General features: G+C 40.3%; 1 protein-coding gene across 2 annotated transcripts in view; it reads right to left on the bottom strand.

Annotated features, from left to right (window-relative positions):
- Positions 1 to 16,179, bottom strand: part of LOC113093957 (cadherin EGF LAG seven-pass G-type receptor 3) — a 40,071-nt gene extending 23,892 nt beyond the window's left edge. For both annotated transcript variants that reach the window (XM_026259571.1, XM_026259572.1), the window contains exons 1-3: positions 11,059 to 16,179; positions 2,606 to 2,943; positions 2,107 to 2,395 (exon numbers count right to left, since the gene is read on the bottom strand). In XM_026259571.1, coding sequence (XP_026115356.1) covers positions 2,107 to 2,395; positions 2,606 to 2,943; positions 11,059 to 15,907 — 5,476 coding nt within the window. In that variant the 5' untranslated portion in view covers positions 15,908 to 16,179. The remainder of the gene's footprint in view (positions 1 to 2,106; positions 2,396 to 2,605; positions 2,944 to 11,058) is intronic.
- Positions 16,180 to 16,461: the final 282 nt, after the last annotated feature.

Here is a 16,461-nt window from a genome sequence, read left to right as displayed (position 1 = left end):
GCTGGCCACACATATACACAGAAAAACAAACTGGTTAGCGGATCTGCTTTACCACCAAACACCACCGTCAGGTTTTTAGTGTCAGATGGTGCGCCCACAGACTGCTCACAGCTCTTTCACTGGCCATCTGATGCATATTTCACAGAAAACTGGCATCGTTTGATCGGCAGGCAGCTGTATAATTTTAATATAAAGTGCTTTTTTGAAATGACTAGTTGCTGGATTTGTAAACCCTGACACTCGTGGCCAGGGCTGGGTTGAAATATCGATTTTCCTATTTATCGTGATATTGCTTTGATAGATTTCAATGCTGAGTTTTAAAATCCCAAGATTGATTGCTCACACCATGACTATTTTTTTTTAGCAAGTCTATTTATAGGGAAGTCTATATATTTTACCTGTATTTGCAGTCCAGTTGTATGGAGGACTGGGAAGGATAATTTAAAAATTAAGAAATATCAAATTGATCATTTAAACATAATAAGAAATTATTATAATATGTATTATTATTTATGCAATAAAGTATCATTATAGTGTATGTAATGTTTTAAAAAGTAGATTAATTGATATATAATGTTTAAACTGCGAAATGTATATTTAGTGCCATTGACTTTTCTTTTGTCCATTTGCTGATTGGTTTTCTTTGTTGTTTTGTCAAATGCTTTACTTTATCCATTTGCCAATCAAGTAAAAAAAAAATTGCCATTTGCCAGACCAATCATGGGGGCAGCCAAGCAACTTTTGACACATGCTACTCAATTTTGTATAATTTTATACATAGTTATCTTGTTAGCATTCCACTGTAACACGAACAAGTACACAGCATGTTTTTTGAGGGTTAACTTTGTGAAATACAATAACTGAAAAAATAAAACATGTCACATATCTTTGGAAAGCTGAGAGTGGAATGATTGGGATTCAATTGTGATTTAAATTATGCAAAACGTTTTAAGATACAATCAGCACAGCAGTAACAATCAGTGTCTTTGTCAGACCGCCAACAAGGCTTCATGCTGTGATCCCATTGTGTTTTCCAGCTAATAGCTCCCAGATATAGTCATCTGCAGGCAACTGTTTACAAAAAGGCAGAATGTTTGGGAAGTTCTATTATTCAATACCAGAAAGACTTACAGTGACACTCTAAGGTGCAGAACAGACCTCAGAGTGTCACCTTTCAAAAGAGACCAAAACCATGCACATACTCCAGTACTCCAATATATATATTTGGCTTTCTTTTTTTTTCTTTTTTTTTTTTTTCATAATAAATGCAAATTAAAGTTTATATCCACAGTTTGTATCCACAGAGCAGTTTTTGATTATAGATAAGACGGTTTGACAAAAATTATTAAATAAATTCACTTTTTTGTAATTCACCAAGCAAGAAGGATCCTTAAATAATTTATTATGTTTTCATACATAAACAAAATTGACATTAAAACTGAAGCCTTTAAAACGTTATCAAAAATGAATCCAATCAAATTCGGAATGGAATACAGTTTGTGAATTAGAATCTAATTGGATTGGGAATCTGTGCCTATAATTCATGGATCCTCAAATCTGCCCCATGGGATCCAATTTCCTGCACAGTTTAGCTCTAACCCTGATCAAACACACCGGAGCATTCTAATCAAAGTCTTCAGGATCATTAGAAAATCACAGGTAGTTGAGGTTTGATCAAGGTTGGAGCTAAACTCTGCAGCGCAATGGCCCTCCAGGACAAGATTTGAGGAACCCTGCTGTATCCAGTCCAGTTCCTAGCAATACATCTTTCAAAGATACTCTATGCTTTCCTGTGTAACCACACAAGAAACATCAAATGCCAAGGGTTGTTGGGTTTGTTGGATCAGTCTGCCAACCTATCTGTTGCTGCCTGTTGGGCTGCATGAACATGATCGCTTTTATTTTCATCATTCTACTGTACATCCAACAGCCAACTTTAGTACACATTTGACATGTTGCTGTTTGTCTTGGCAGTGTGAACCAATTCTTGGCCAGAATAAACTGCAAAGTACACCAGACGTTCTTTTGCAAGTCCTTGCAAGACTTTGCAACATCTAGAAAGACACAATAACACACGCTTACTAAAATACATAATCACACTCTCACCTGTGTAATCCTCTCGGCAGATGCAGGTGTAACCTCCCTCTCTGCGAGCGCACACTCCTCCGTTCATGCAGGGGTTTGAGTAACACAGGTTAATTTCAATTTCGCAGTAATCTCCCGTAAATCCGGCAGGGCAGCGGCAGCGCAGTCCTGTGATGGGATGTATGGGCCGGAACAGTGTGGATGGGGAGACGATAAAGGGAGCAGAGCTGTTGAAGCGGAGAACGCTGATGCACTTCATGTAGTTCTGACATGGCTCACGTAAACACACATTATCATCAAAAGGGAGGACCTGCCGGAATACAAGATACGGCATTATAGAATTGTGAGTGTGTCTGTACATTTGAAAGTTCATTGGCTGGTTCAATGCTCGTATTCTATCAGCTTAGTCAAATCAATTTGTAAATGCAAAAAAAAAAAAGGTCATTTAGTGTTGCATTTCTATGTTTTAATTTCTAATCGATATTCTTATCTAATGATCTTTACAAAGCAGCTGTTTTACCTCCATATGCGCGAGGGCGTTGAGTCTAGGTCTGTTGAGGTACAGCTGCTCCTCCAGAGCCTCCGATGGGAAAAACTGCCCTCCTGGCAATGCAGCGGAGAAACTAACGTTGAGCACCTTTCCTGCATCTGCATCCGGCTGCACGTTAAACACGAACACATCATCAGGAGAGACTGAGAGCACTGCTGACACCCCTTCCAGGAAGTGAGTGAGCAGCGGGGACAGGAAGTGCTCCTGGGACATGTTCTGGAGTCGCACAGTGATGCTGCTGCTGAGCATCTCCTCCGTAATGATGAGAACCCGCAACACACACTGAGCGCTGACGCTGTGAATGCCATCTGAGAAACAGACAGAGACAAAGGAAGATGAAGTGAGCTCGAGAGCAGTAATAAACTTAAAAACTATCAAAGTATGTGTAATAGAAGTTTGCCAAATCACTTTAGTTTAGAAGTTAAGTGATAAGAACATGTCTGACGGCTCAGTCAAAACACCAGTTCAGTTTGCAGTCACACAGTCTGTTTTACTCGACTGCAATCTGAAACACTTTAATGCTGTAGCAGTGAGAGTTGTATTACTTCAGAGGTCCATCTCAACATGCGACTGATGCAGGTTTGGTGTCAGTACAGCTTGTGATATCATCTACAGCTCACTGACTGTGAAATTAGCAACATGCTGCAGAGTGAATCATGTATGTCCATCAAACGCACACATACTTTATGCTCACACACACACAGAGGCATACAGTACATACAACTTCGGAAATACACACAGGAAGTTTAGAGCTGAAAAGAGAGTATGCTGAAAAAAGACAGAGGCATAAAGGAAAAGGAAAAGATTTAAGGGTTTCGGTAACTGAGCAGATATTGGGTAGGTGAAAACATGCCCAGTGACATTTCACCAAAAATAAAAAGATGGAGGAAGACGTTTTGTGTGTATATATATATATATATATATATATATATATATATATATATATATAAAAAACTAAGTGGATTTTTTCATGACATTGTTGTGAACAAACACACTACTATACCTATTGATCAGAACTTTTGCTTTGCAAGCATTTTTTTATTGTTATTCTAAATGGTGATTCTCATAAAATGCTTACCAGTGTAAAGGTATGTTCACATTTACTATTGTACAGTGAAATTTCACAGGCAAAATGCAGTTATTTCAATAGGAATCTATGCAATCAAAAAAATCTAAAATTTGAGTATAAGCAAAATATTTCCCCACACAGATTTTAAATCGGTTTCTTGTTGTTCCATACAAATTTGCTGCATTGACCAACTGAAAGCTGCTTGGTTTGATAGTGACTTCTTTATGATTGATGCTTTGCACATTATTACAATATACTGAGTGCGGGCAATGGACTGTTTTTGTCATCAAAACTTTGCTAATATAACTGCACTTTAAATAGATTGCCCATCCGAAAATGAAAATTTTGTTGTCATTTACTCCCCTTCATGCCGTTCCAAAACTGTATGACTTTCTTTCTTCTGTGGAACACAAATTAAGATATTTTGAAAACCATTGGTAACCAAACATTTTCAGTTCCCATTGATTTCCATTCTATGGACAAAAAATATAATGGAAGTCAAGGGAAACTGTTTGGTTACCAAGATTCTTCAAAATATATTTTTGTGTTCAGCAGAAGAATGAAATGGATACAAGTTTGGAACGGCATGGGCGTGAGTAAATTATGACAGAATTGAATTGATTTGCTACAACAGAATATTTTTGAATTAACATAAACTAAAGGCAAAAACTGTTATGATGCATGAATTATATTAAAATAATGTTGAGCTGGGGAAAATATGTTGTATCATAAGAATCTGAATGGCCTAAAAATATGCCTTGTTTTCCTTTGAGAAGGTAAAAGATTTCCTTTGTAGGGTAAAATATAACCTATACAACTTCTTGGCAAGCCTGCTGACATGCAGCTGTATACATTCATACCCTCTTAAAAATAAAGGTGTTTCAAGATGCCATACAAGAACCTTTTTGTCTAAATGGTTCCATAAAGAACCTTTAACATCTGAAGAACATTGCTGTTTAACAAAAGGTTCTTTGTTGGCGAAAGATGGTACTTCAGATCACAAAAAGGTAAGAAAGAGATGGTTCTTTGAAGAACCAAAAATGATTCTTCTATGGCATGTCTTGAATAACCTTTTGAAGCACCTTTATTTTTAAGAGTGTATATGTTTGGGTATAAATATTCTAGCCACTGGCTCTGAATTGGGACCATTTACCACTTTTTGGGCTTTTTGAGTTTAAAAATACACACCATGGCACAATTAATAAAGTGACCACTGAAGCATGCAGGAGTGCTGTTTCTGTTTGAAGATCTTTGATTTTCCAGTACCACTAACACCAGTACAAGCAATTCTGAGTCATGTTATTCAGCCGTGCTGTTTTTACAACACTGATGACATTTTCACATTTGCCTTTCCATTTTCGAAAATGATTTTCTCCTGCATACATTAAAAATGTTTTGGCTATAAAGTGCACGAACACAGTCTTGGCAGCAAGTCACTCTAAAATCGATTTAAATTGAGTGAAAGAAAATGACACACAGAAGAGGAAATGATTCAGCAGACAGTGAGCAGGAGAGCGAGATGTGGTGAGGGCTGAGGCTGCTGGAGGCTGGTAAGGGATGTGAAAGAATAAAAGCACAGAAGATAAAATGAATGGGGGAGGGGAGAAAGAGAGACATTAGATCATAATGTCATCCCCTTAAAAGTCACGCCTTTCTTACTGATAAGCAGTTCTTATAAAATAAACCATCCATCCCCCACTTGTCTCCCGCACACACAGACAGAAACAAGACATTTTTTTAGACTCAACCACACATGCCATTTTTATCCATTCACTGAAAACTTATGGTGACAATGTATATATATTCATGCTTATAACCTAATATTTCATGATGTATCATTTACATACTTTACCAAAATGTGCTTTTTACATTAAACTGTAGCTACTAATAATCACTATAATAACACAGTAGGTAAAATAGAAAACCACATTATGTTCATCGTAAGTGGTCAGTTCATAAAACAAGATCAATTGTCAAATATCAGCCAAATACATGGACAATAATGTACAGATGGTGCAATGCTATCTCACGACCAATTTGTACGTATTTTACGAGGTGGCTAATTCTTTGTATTTTGTACGTTTTGTCTAGACCCCAGTGACGGGTAGGTGTATGGGCGGGGTTAGGTGTAGGTCATTAGTACAAATTCATACGAATTGTGCAACTAGTAAAATACGTACGATTTAGCACAAATTGTATGAATATGTATGAATGAGGTTGTATAAATTCATACTAATAAGCCACCTCACAAAATATGTATGAATTGCCGTGAGATCAGTCTGGATGGTGCACAGTCATACAAACAAAGAAAAAACACATGTAAAACACATAGCACTAAAATACTGCATTAATTTAATAACATCCAATTTAATACGAAATACTCTAAAGTACATTACTGATAACAAATACGAGAAGAAACAAAACTATTTAACCTGTTAACTGTCACCCGTCCACTCTGTGGGACGCCAAAATTTACTTCACTATATTACAATTAAATCTAATCTAATCTTGACAAACTATATATCGTTGGAAAGGTCTAAGACTCCCAAATATATATTTTACCAGTGTGTTTTGCAAAAAATTATATAGGAAAAGTAATCCATTAATTTATGACAAGAGTGCACCCTCAAAAATCTAAATTATAACTGGAGTTTTGACCTTTGTTTAAAAAAGAAGACTTGTATGTTGCCTTTTTCTCTATCACATTTTAGAAATCATCAGAAGTTATATATCGACTGAAAACTTAAAATATCAAAATTCATCCTTTAGAACCCATTTTAAAATCAGACATTGCATTTCCATGTAAATGGTATATCAATATCATGTTACTAAATATTTTCATTCATGAATTATAAAAATGTAAGTTTGGATCGTGCACTACAAAGTCGATGTTCATCGTGGTAAATAAATACTGAGAATGTTCTTTCTATTTTTTTATCACCATAAATTGTAATGTAATTCATATATTTTACTTGCAAAAACAAATAGATTTAATGTAAAAATATTTTATAGTAAAATTATACAATATGACGTTAAAATATTTACAGTTTTTAATGTAAATTAACGTTAATCAAGTGTATTGGCTGTAGCATTTTTTTAATTTTTATTCCAGAAATAACAACTTTACCCAAATGCATGACTAAGCTCTTTTTAATTGAAAATCTTGACATTTGCTATAGATCTTGTTGTGTTTAAGAGAATAGTAGTAATGTCCAATTTATTATTTTTATTATTTTTATTTATTTATCAGATCTATTCAATTAATCAGTTGGTCCGGGTTACAAAACTGGTCTAAATAATTAATTCACAATTTGGTGTGATGCAGTTCTCAAGTTCAACTTGCTCACTAAATAATGTTTGTTTTGCAATGGTTAACAGCTCATTGGACTAAAAATAGTCAGTGAATAAATAATGACATTTTTGTCGGTTTATCTAACACAGACAGTCTGGAGTGAATAGGACAGAATTTCCTTTTTAGGGGAACTGTCCCTTTTAAATCATCCTGCTCGGCTCACCCCACCAAACACAGTTTGCATGTACTCTTTGTTAATTACAGTTCAGCTCAAATTATTTACAGTTTTCCACAGTGCAGAAATGTTTGACTCGAGTTGTGCTGTAATAGCTGGACAAATAAAATCAAGCACAAAGTGTGAGCGTCTACAAGAGGATGACAGGCACGACTTGAAGTTTTTAATGTCACTGGATGTCTCAGTGTCTAAGGAGATTATATCCTCCTTTGATGAAATGCCACCCTGTGAGAGAGAGAGAGAGAGAGAGAGAGAGAAAGAGAGTGTAATGGAAAGAGCAAAAGGGGTTAGAGGAGGAAGGGTGGAGGCAGGGAAGCAGGAGTGTTTACATAGATGCCCGGAAAAAAGAAGGTAATATCAAGGAGACAAGAGATCCCGGGGAAGTGTGTTTGTGAATAGAAGAAGTGGTTTTGGGGGGAAGGGAGGTACAGGAGACGTGTGTGTATGTGTGTGTGGGGGGGGGGGGGGTTATAAGGCAGTGATTCCTTACTAAGCTCTCAAAAAGAGTCCCTGTTTAACACATCACACAGCCAATAAACTAAAAACAAATGGTGCAAATCAGCACTAACCTGTATATCATTTTTTTGTCATATACCAATAATCACTGAGGCAATTATGTACAGCAAATAACAGCTAGTAAATGATCTTAATTACTGTAAACAGTCACAACTGTGCAGGGGTAAACACACTATGGTTACTCAACATCTAAATAAACCTAAACAAAACATTTATTTAAATGATTAATGTAGCTTACAGCAGGAAAATATTATTAGTCAGGCTGATTAAATCAAAACATTCAGGCTCCCACAGAGGATAAGTCAAATCACCAGTGTGAGAGTGTGTTGTTGCCATTTAATATTTGTGTCTATGATTTCTGACAGTGGAAGGACTGGAATATGAAAAATGAGGATAACAATAAAGATATTTATAATGTTAAAAAAGATTGTTTTTAACATTGATAATAATATAAATGTTTCTTGAGCATCAAAACAGCATATTAGAATGATTTCAGAAGGGTGTGATTGGAGTTATGGGTAATAAAAAAATTACAATTTGCATCACAGAAAAAAAAAGCGAATTAAACATTAAAATAAAAACAATTTTTGATCACATAAATGCAGGTGAGCTTAAGGAAATGAATTAGTGAATGCTAATGTATGTCATCTTATTTATAACACTATGACCACAGAGGTGTACAATGTTGATGTTTGATATATGATATTTCATATTCATAATGTCCTGTTTATCAATAAAATATATCTAAATATCCTTAAAACAAGATACATTTATTACATAAGTCAAGATATAAAGACTATTATTAAAAATATATTTTGAATTAAGTTTATTTTATAACCCCAGTGACAAAATGTTTGTGTTTGTTTTGGGCATAAATCCATCAAGTTTTTGTGAAATGTATGCTTGAAACAAGAAAAAAAAAAAAGGAATGAAAATTAAAACACAATTACAAATGAAATACAATTTTCTAATATATTATTAACATTTAAACTTAAAGTACAACTGTCTTGTTTATAAAGATGTTTCAATATTTTACTGGAAAACCAGATTAAAGTACTAGTTATGAAGACTATTTATAAGTACAGGCACAATCGCCATTAAGACCTGTACGATAGGTTTCAAAGAAGCCAGTTTACATTTCGTTCATCTTAAATAATTTTCCTTTGAGTCATTCAAAGCCAAGACCTGAACTCAGCAAGTTTTTCCTCTTTCTATTCCTCCTGTACACTCACTCATCTGTCATTCACTTCCCTGCATTAACCTATTCCACTTGAGTGTTTTATCTTCTCTATCTCAAACTTTTTCTTCCTCTACACATTCCTTAAAACCCATCCTTTCTTCTTTCTTCAATGTATCTCTCTCTATTCCTCTCTCAGACCCTTTTAATATTTTATAATCCAGCTCACTTACCCACTCTAAAGTGAACTTTGTTTTAGTATTGTCTTGCATGGAGAATCATTAGAAAAAAACAGTGTGACTGTGCATGTGTGTTTGGTGCAATTCTATCTGGGGTCACAGGGAAACATGCAAACAGCTTCTACCAGCTCACAAAAACATGAAATAAACAAATAGATCTCAGAGGTCCCTACAGTATAAGTTTTTCAGGTTTCACTACCAGACACAATAAACTTGATTACATGCACATGCTCACAAATTCGACACGCTTTTAAACATTGAAATTACAAATCTAGCATGACCAAAACAGACCCCAGGTCTCAAGGGCCTCCGTATGTGTGTTTTTGAGCACACACAAAAATTGTGAAATGCTTAGATTCTTGTCCTTCGTAGCTACAATTAGTCACCTGGAAATATATTTCTACCCCCATTAGCCCAAAAGGCACTCAACTAAAGGCATGTGTATAAAGACACAAACAGACCCAGATGTAGGCATAAACATTGTAGATGCCTGCATGAACGAATATTAAACCATCTGATTAACCAAGCACGCACACAAAATCTTGGGCACTGGTTTGACATCTGTTTACTGTGCTCTGTTGTTTTCAAAGCCAGGCTACCCCTAAGGACGTCCTATTACAATCAAAGTAAAGTAGAACACACACACAGAGAGAGAGGGAGAGAGAGAGAGCATGCAAGATAAGAGACCTGTAATCCTCTTTTAAACTTCATTTACCATACACACACTTTCATTTTGGTATGCATGCATTTTCTCTGAGGCCAATACCGTTTTGCCTACACTTCAAATGTGCATTTTGTATATTACATCATTAAGGGGATAGCAAAATAAACTAATCACATAAATTTAAGCACATCTGCCTTGCTTGGAAATAACAAGATAAAAGCGACACTGAGTTTCAAACTATGTCAGCTCATCTTACAGGCAATGAGCTGTGCTCATTAGAAAACTGTAACTGCTGTTTCTCTGTGTGAAGTGGAATACAAAAAAACTATTTAATAGAAAATTCCTTCAACTTAACCTTCCATTTCCCTCGGGACGTCAAAACTCTGATTAAATTGTACAACGTGGAAGAAAGCCACTCCACTTATTTAGAAACACGTTTTTTGACTATTTAACCCAACAGAAAAATATGCTCTGTAAGAGAAAAAGGTGGAGAGAGAAATGGAAAAATGAATGAGAAACGAAGAGCAAAATGGGGATGTAAACTGAAATGTGCTATCCTCTGAGCAGAGAATTTTACCAGAGGGTAACTGAGCTGTCTAACACTGCAGTCTTACAAACTCCCCAACCTATATGCCTTACACACACATACACAAACAACTGCACATAACTGCCAGATAAGGTAAAAACACAGAACAAAATCAGCAATATTAGTGGTAAATAAGCACAAAACTTACACGTTAAATTTACAATTTTAGTCACCTTGACTGTACAACCTTTTAAAAGCCACAGTTATCTACACTGCCCAGCAATGCCATCAACAACATCAGCTATTATGGTCGAACAATGCTCTCCTCAGCACTTACACACTCTCATGTTACCACTGAGACTCCTGTTACAGTACCTGCTAATGCCAGTAGAAATCATTCCAGCATAAAGTAATTTACATTGATCGCTAAATGTCTTTACAGAGAAAAATGCAAGTCAAGGGTCAGCTCCCTCTGAAGATATCTTCTATTCTTTCTATTTTTTCTTTTAACATAGACTTTCCACACTGACACATTGCCTTCAGCAATATTTCACAATAGAGCACTGTAGAAAGGAGTTAGCAAAACCAATTTGACCTGATTTGATTTCATCTTTATGACCTTAATAGCCCTTGCCTCATTTCCCCATTTCTTCCTCCCTCCCTCCCCCTCTCCCTCACATCTTTTTCTCCCCCTCTTGCTCTTACCAGTGACGGTGATGAGCATCGGGGCCACCAGTGGTCGATTGTTGTCCAGTTTCCGGCTGAGGCGGATCTCCCCACTGGTGTGGTTCAACAGCAGCAGATGCAGCTCATTCCCACGGTCTATAGTGTAGTAGAGATGATCCGAAACATCTGGGTCATGGGCTGGAACTCGTCCAATAACCCCACTTGGGAAGGTGTTGGATCGATTGGATACGAAGTTGTTAAAGATGATTTGAAAGTCTTGCATTTGGGGCCCATTATCATTCTGGTCAACCAGTCGTATGCGCACTGTGGCACGACTGACTAGCGGAGCTGATGTGGCCTGGACAACGATAACATACTCGTTCCGTGTTTCATAGTCAAGGTCAATTAAAGAAGTGAGTTCTCCTGAGAAAATGTCCATTTGGAAGATTTCTGGAATGTTTCCTTCCACAATCTGATACATAATCTGAGCGTTTGGGCCCTCATCTGGATCAGTCGCTGTAATTTGAGCTACGACAGACCCAACGACACTATTCTCCTTCACTAGAACCTCAAAATCGTCACCAGGAAAGACTGGAGCATTGTCATTGACATCCATGACACTGACTTGAATGTGTACAGGTGTACGCTGAGGCGGGACACCGCGATCCACAGCAAATGCAGTCAGCTCATAGAAGGGAACACTTTCACGGTCAAGTCTCCTGACTGTCCGGACTATTCCTGAGGTTGGTTCTATTGTGAAATCACCATCACCGTCCTCTCCATTCTGGAACGTATACTGGACACGGCCATTGGCATGAGCATCACGGTCAGTAGCAGAGATCTGCAGGACACTAGTGAAAGGTGGAGCATCCTCACTGACTCCACCCTGATATCTGGGGCTCAGGAACTGAGGTGCGTTGTCATTTACATCATTAACATTGACCTCCACATAAGTGGTGTCAGATTTCTGAGGGATTCCGTTGTCACGAGCAGTGATGGCAAGCGTGTAAGTCATTTGGTCTTCGTAGTCTAGTTCTGCTTGAAGTGTGATCGCTCCACTTGCAGGATCAATACGGAACTGTGGAATATTGTCCTCCAAGTAGTAATTGATACGGGCATTTTCTCCAACATCATCATCTGTGGCACTTATGACCACCACAGTGCTACCAGGAGGCCGGTCCTCATTCACACTTACTGAATAATGAGCGCTCTGGAATACAGGACGGTGTGTGTTGGCATCTGTGATGTTGATGTGGACCTGACAGGTGTCGTGGAGAGTTCTGTCAGAGGCAGTGACTGTTAACACGTAGCGGCGCTCCTGTTTGTAGTCCAAAGGCAGTGCTAATGAGATAAGTCCTGCACCACTGGCTGTGCTAATGGCAAAACGGTTACGTGTGTTTCCACCAGTGATTTGATATGTGACGGCACTATTTACATCATGGTCAACTGCGGTTACGCTTACCACACTTGTTCCAACAACTGCATCTTCATTTAGTCTGGCATAATACTCTTTTTGTAGAAATTCTGGTCGGTTATCATTAACATCCATTACTGTGATCGTAACACTAGCTGTGGCGGAAAGAGGTGGGGCACCATAATCTCGCGCTTCAACACCAAAAAAGTAGTGCTCTACTGATTCACGGTCAAGTTCTGAGCTCACCGTGACCCAACCAGTGGCAGCGTTGATAACAAATGGTGTATCCGTGCCAGTTCCTGTTAAACGGTATTCCAGGCGTGCATTGTCACCATTATCTGTATCAATAGCTTGTATGTGGAGAATGGAGTGACCGACAGGAGCGCTCTCCAGCACTGTAGCCTGGAAAGGTGTGGATACAAAGATTGGTGGATTATCGTTGACATCAGTAACCTGTACACTCACAATTCCAGTGTTGTTGGAGAGAGGTGGGCGGCCGTTGTCCTGAGCCCGCAGCCGTAGCATGTACTCCCGTTCAGTCTCAAAGTCCAGCGGTGCTACCACCTGGATTTCTCCAGTAACACTGTCAATCGCAAACTGCCCTCGGCTGTTCCCACTGATTATGCTGTAGTGCACAGCAGCATTCCCATCTTTATCCTGGTCCGAGGCACTGACTCTGAGTATTTCAGAATGTGGCCGGACATCTTCTCTAACTGCAACCACATACCGCTTTTGACTGAACTGTGGAACATTGTCGTTCTCATCCAACACAGTGATATGGACACTAACAGTAGCAGATCGTGGGCCCGGCTCTCTCCCTTGGTCGCTTGCTTCCACCAACAATGTATAACGTTCATTTGCTTCTCTGTCTACAATACCTCGTGTGGTGATCAAGCCTGATCGGGGATCAATCTCAAACGCAGACCGTGCAACTGCTGCACTTTCTCCAATAAATCTGTAGCGTATGTTAGCATTCGCTTGTGAGTCGAGATCTGTTGCTCGCAGCTGCAGGATAGGATATCCCTCTTCCACATTCTCTCGAATGGTCTCGCAATACTCTGTTTGCTCAAACACGGGAGAGTGATCATTACGATCAGCCACAGTGATGGTCACCATAGTTGTTCCAGAAAGGTGTGGTGAGCCATGGTCCGTGGCAGTAACTCTGAAGTAGTGCAGGTCCATGTGTTCTCGATCCAGAACGTGGGTGGTGGTGAGAAGGCCTGTAATTGGGTCGATTTGGAAGTAATCCATGGACCTGCTGTTCATTAAAGCGGCCATGCTGTAACTGAGTCTGCCTGCCTCACCAGCATCAGGGTCCACAGCTGTCATCGTTATGACTGAGGTACCAGGAGGCTGGTTCTCAGCAACCTGAACCTGGTAGTTATACTGTGGGAAATGGGGGTGCCTATTAGCAGCTCTACGGGAGCGCCCAACAGGAGGGACACCTGTTTGTTCTTCGTTGTACTCTTGCTCCTCTCCTCTCTGAACTTCATCGCTCTCTCTTGCTTTTTGTTTTGCAGTGTACTGATCTTTTTGTGTGTTTTCAAACCCATCTACACTTTCATGTTTAAGCTCATTTTTTTCAGTCCAGGTTCCCTCTTTGTTTTCAACACTCTCTGTGTCTGACTGAGAGGTGCCATTGCCTTGACCTTTTTCTCTTAGTATTTTTTTCTCTTCTAACACTGCCTCTTCCTTTGTGTCTTCTGCAATCACCCACTCCATGCTTTTCTCTCTTTCTCCCTCTACACCCTCCTCCTTACCCTCCCCTTTTACCCCGCCCTCTATCTGTCCCTCCCTCCTACCGCACTCAGTCGCGACTTCCAGCTGCTCCTCTTGCTGACTGACACCCTCAGCTTGTAATGACACCCGTTTACCGGATTTTAATTGCGGCCGCGTGGCTCCCCTATCGGAGGTTGAGCTGTCATAGTCGCCACACTCTGCACGTGCACTCGAGAAAGGATAACGTGCGCTTTCCCCTCTTATTAAGTCGCTCTCTTCGCTGTCAGAAACATGTTGGGTTTCATTTGCATTTTGATCGCCAGGACTGGTGTTGTTGTGGTGGTTATTATTACGATTTTTGTCGCAGTTGTTATTGTTACTATTCCAATTCATAAGCAACAAACTTTCAGTATATTGACTGGAGTAAGCGAGCTCATGCGCTGAGTCCGGCTCTGTCCATTGTGTGGGTGCTGAAACTTCTCTCGCGCGCTCTGCAGGCGTGTGAATGTGTGAGCCACGAAAACTTTTAAGAAAGTTTAGCTCGACTAAGAGGTAGATGTGTGATGCATTATGACCCCTGGGAGAGCCAGTAGCAGAGTTTTGTACATCGCCGATATACAACTGAGCAGTGCTGATTCCAGTTGATTCATTAGAGTGATCCTTTCTGTCATCAAAACGAGTCCCAGTTAAATCCCCAGCATCAGTCCGTTTGAGTGCACAAGGAGACTTTTGTGGACTATTCCGTTCAGGCTTTGCATGCACAAACTCTACTTTTGAGTTGTTATTTGAAGATGTGGTGTTTGTATTTTCTCTTGCTTGCCTTCCACGAACGGCGTAACGCCTCAGAGAGATGTTGGACTGGTGCCAGTTACTGCTGTGCCAGTCTGGATACCTTTCAGAACAACCTGTGTTCCGGTGTGACTCGAGACATCTGCTTGCTTTGCTTCCAAGCCCTAGAGAGAGCTGCCACGCACTCGGTTTTGAGCACCCGCGGGTATTCCTAACATCTGACCCATTCCAGCCCTCTCTGGTGAGATCGATAACATTCAGGGGGCCTGAAAGGGGACGGTCCGCTGTCGCTTTATACAATCCATTAGCGTCCGATACCACATTAGAATAAGAATAGGCTTTAAATAACGGCCGAATTGGTGTCTTGGCAGCGGCAAACTCACGTTTTGGGTGACAGGGGCAGTGGTTAGGCCTGGATTTGCTGTCCACGGTTCTACAGTTATCCAGCACGCTTTGTGCAATGATCCTGTCCGTGTCGAGGCGCGACTGTGGCCGCGAGCGCCTTCTAGTCCTTTGTATAGTACTCTTTTTGCCGTACTGAACCGAAGAGACGAGAACACGAGAAACAACGCCCTTCTCTCCGCTGCCACTGTTACTCCAAAGAGGCTGGTGATGACAGCGTCCGGTGTGCGCCGCCGGTTCTGATTTCCATGCACTAGAATTCCGGTAATCCGGTCTCAACGGATCTGACGGGGGTTCCACTGCACAGGAGCGTAAGCATTGCGATTCCCGTCCTCGAGACTGTACCGTTCCTGCAGGGTGGATCTTCCAATTGCCCCCAGCCAAAGCCCCCGTTACCGTCCCGTCGGGCAGGCTGGCGATTTGAGCGTCTCCGGGGGCTGGGTGGGTGCACAGGGAGCGGCAGAACAACTCCGGTGCCCTCCCCGGGATAACAGTGAACAAAGAGCTGAGAAGGAGAAACGACAGCGGCGAAAGCGAGCCCAAGTCCAGTAGCAGTGCAGCCATTAGTCTGGTGAAATCCTTTCTCTCTCTCCCCCCTTTCTCCCCTCTCTCTGAACCGAAGTGTCTCTCTTTCCCTCTCCAAACGCCGGCTAAGTGGCCAGCTCATCCACCACCGCCCGACTCCTTCCGCCGTGCTCCCCGGTCGCTCGGTGATCCCGGGAAGCTCGCATCTATTCTCGGTGTTTGGTAGAGCTCCAGCTAGCAGCGGCACGAGCGCAGCATCTCTCATTCACATCCAACATGGCTCACAGCGAACCCGGTGCTACCCTCACTCCTCCCCCTCTCGCTTTTTCTTTCTCTCCTCTCTCTCTCTCTCTCTCTCTCTCTTAGACGGGAATGGTTCGTTCCAGCGTGCGCATGGCCGTTTCTTCACTCAGATGACGCCATGTCCACCGCTGGACTACCGCAGGTATCCTATGTGACAACCTATCAATATCAAAGTGAAAGCAATAGCATTAATTAGATATGGAACGTGGAAATGTAAGATAATTTATATTTAATAAATATTCCATAAATCCATACATTTCATTCAAATGATAAATACCGTACTGCATTGC

This window comes from Carassius auratus, unplaced genomic scaffold (assembly GCF_003368295.1).
Source record: "Carassius auratus strain Wakin unplaced genomic scaffold, ASM336829v1 scaf_tig00215205, whole genome shotgun sequence".
Lineage (NCBI taxonomy): Eukaryota > Metazoa > Chordata > Actinopteri > Cypriniformes > Cyprinidae > Carassius > Carassius auratus.
The sequence above is the reverse complement of the archived record's forward strand: the minus strand, read 5'-3'. Positions and strand labels throughout refer to the sequence as shown.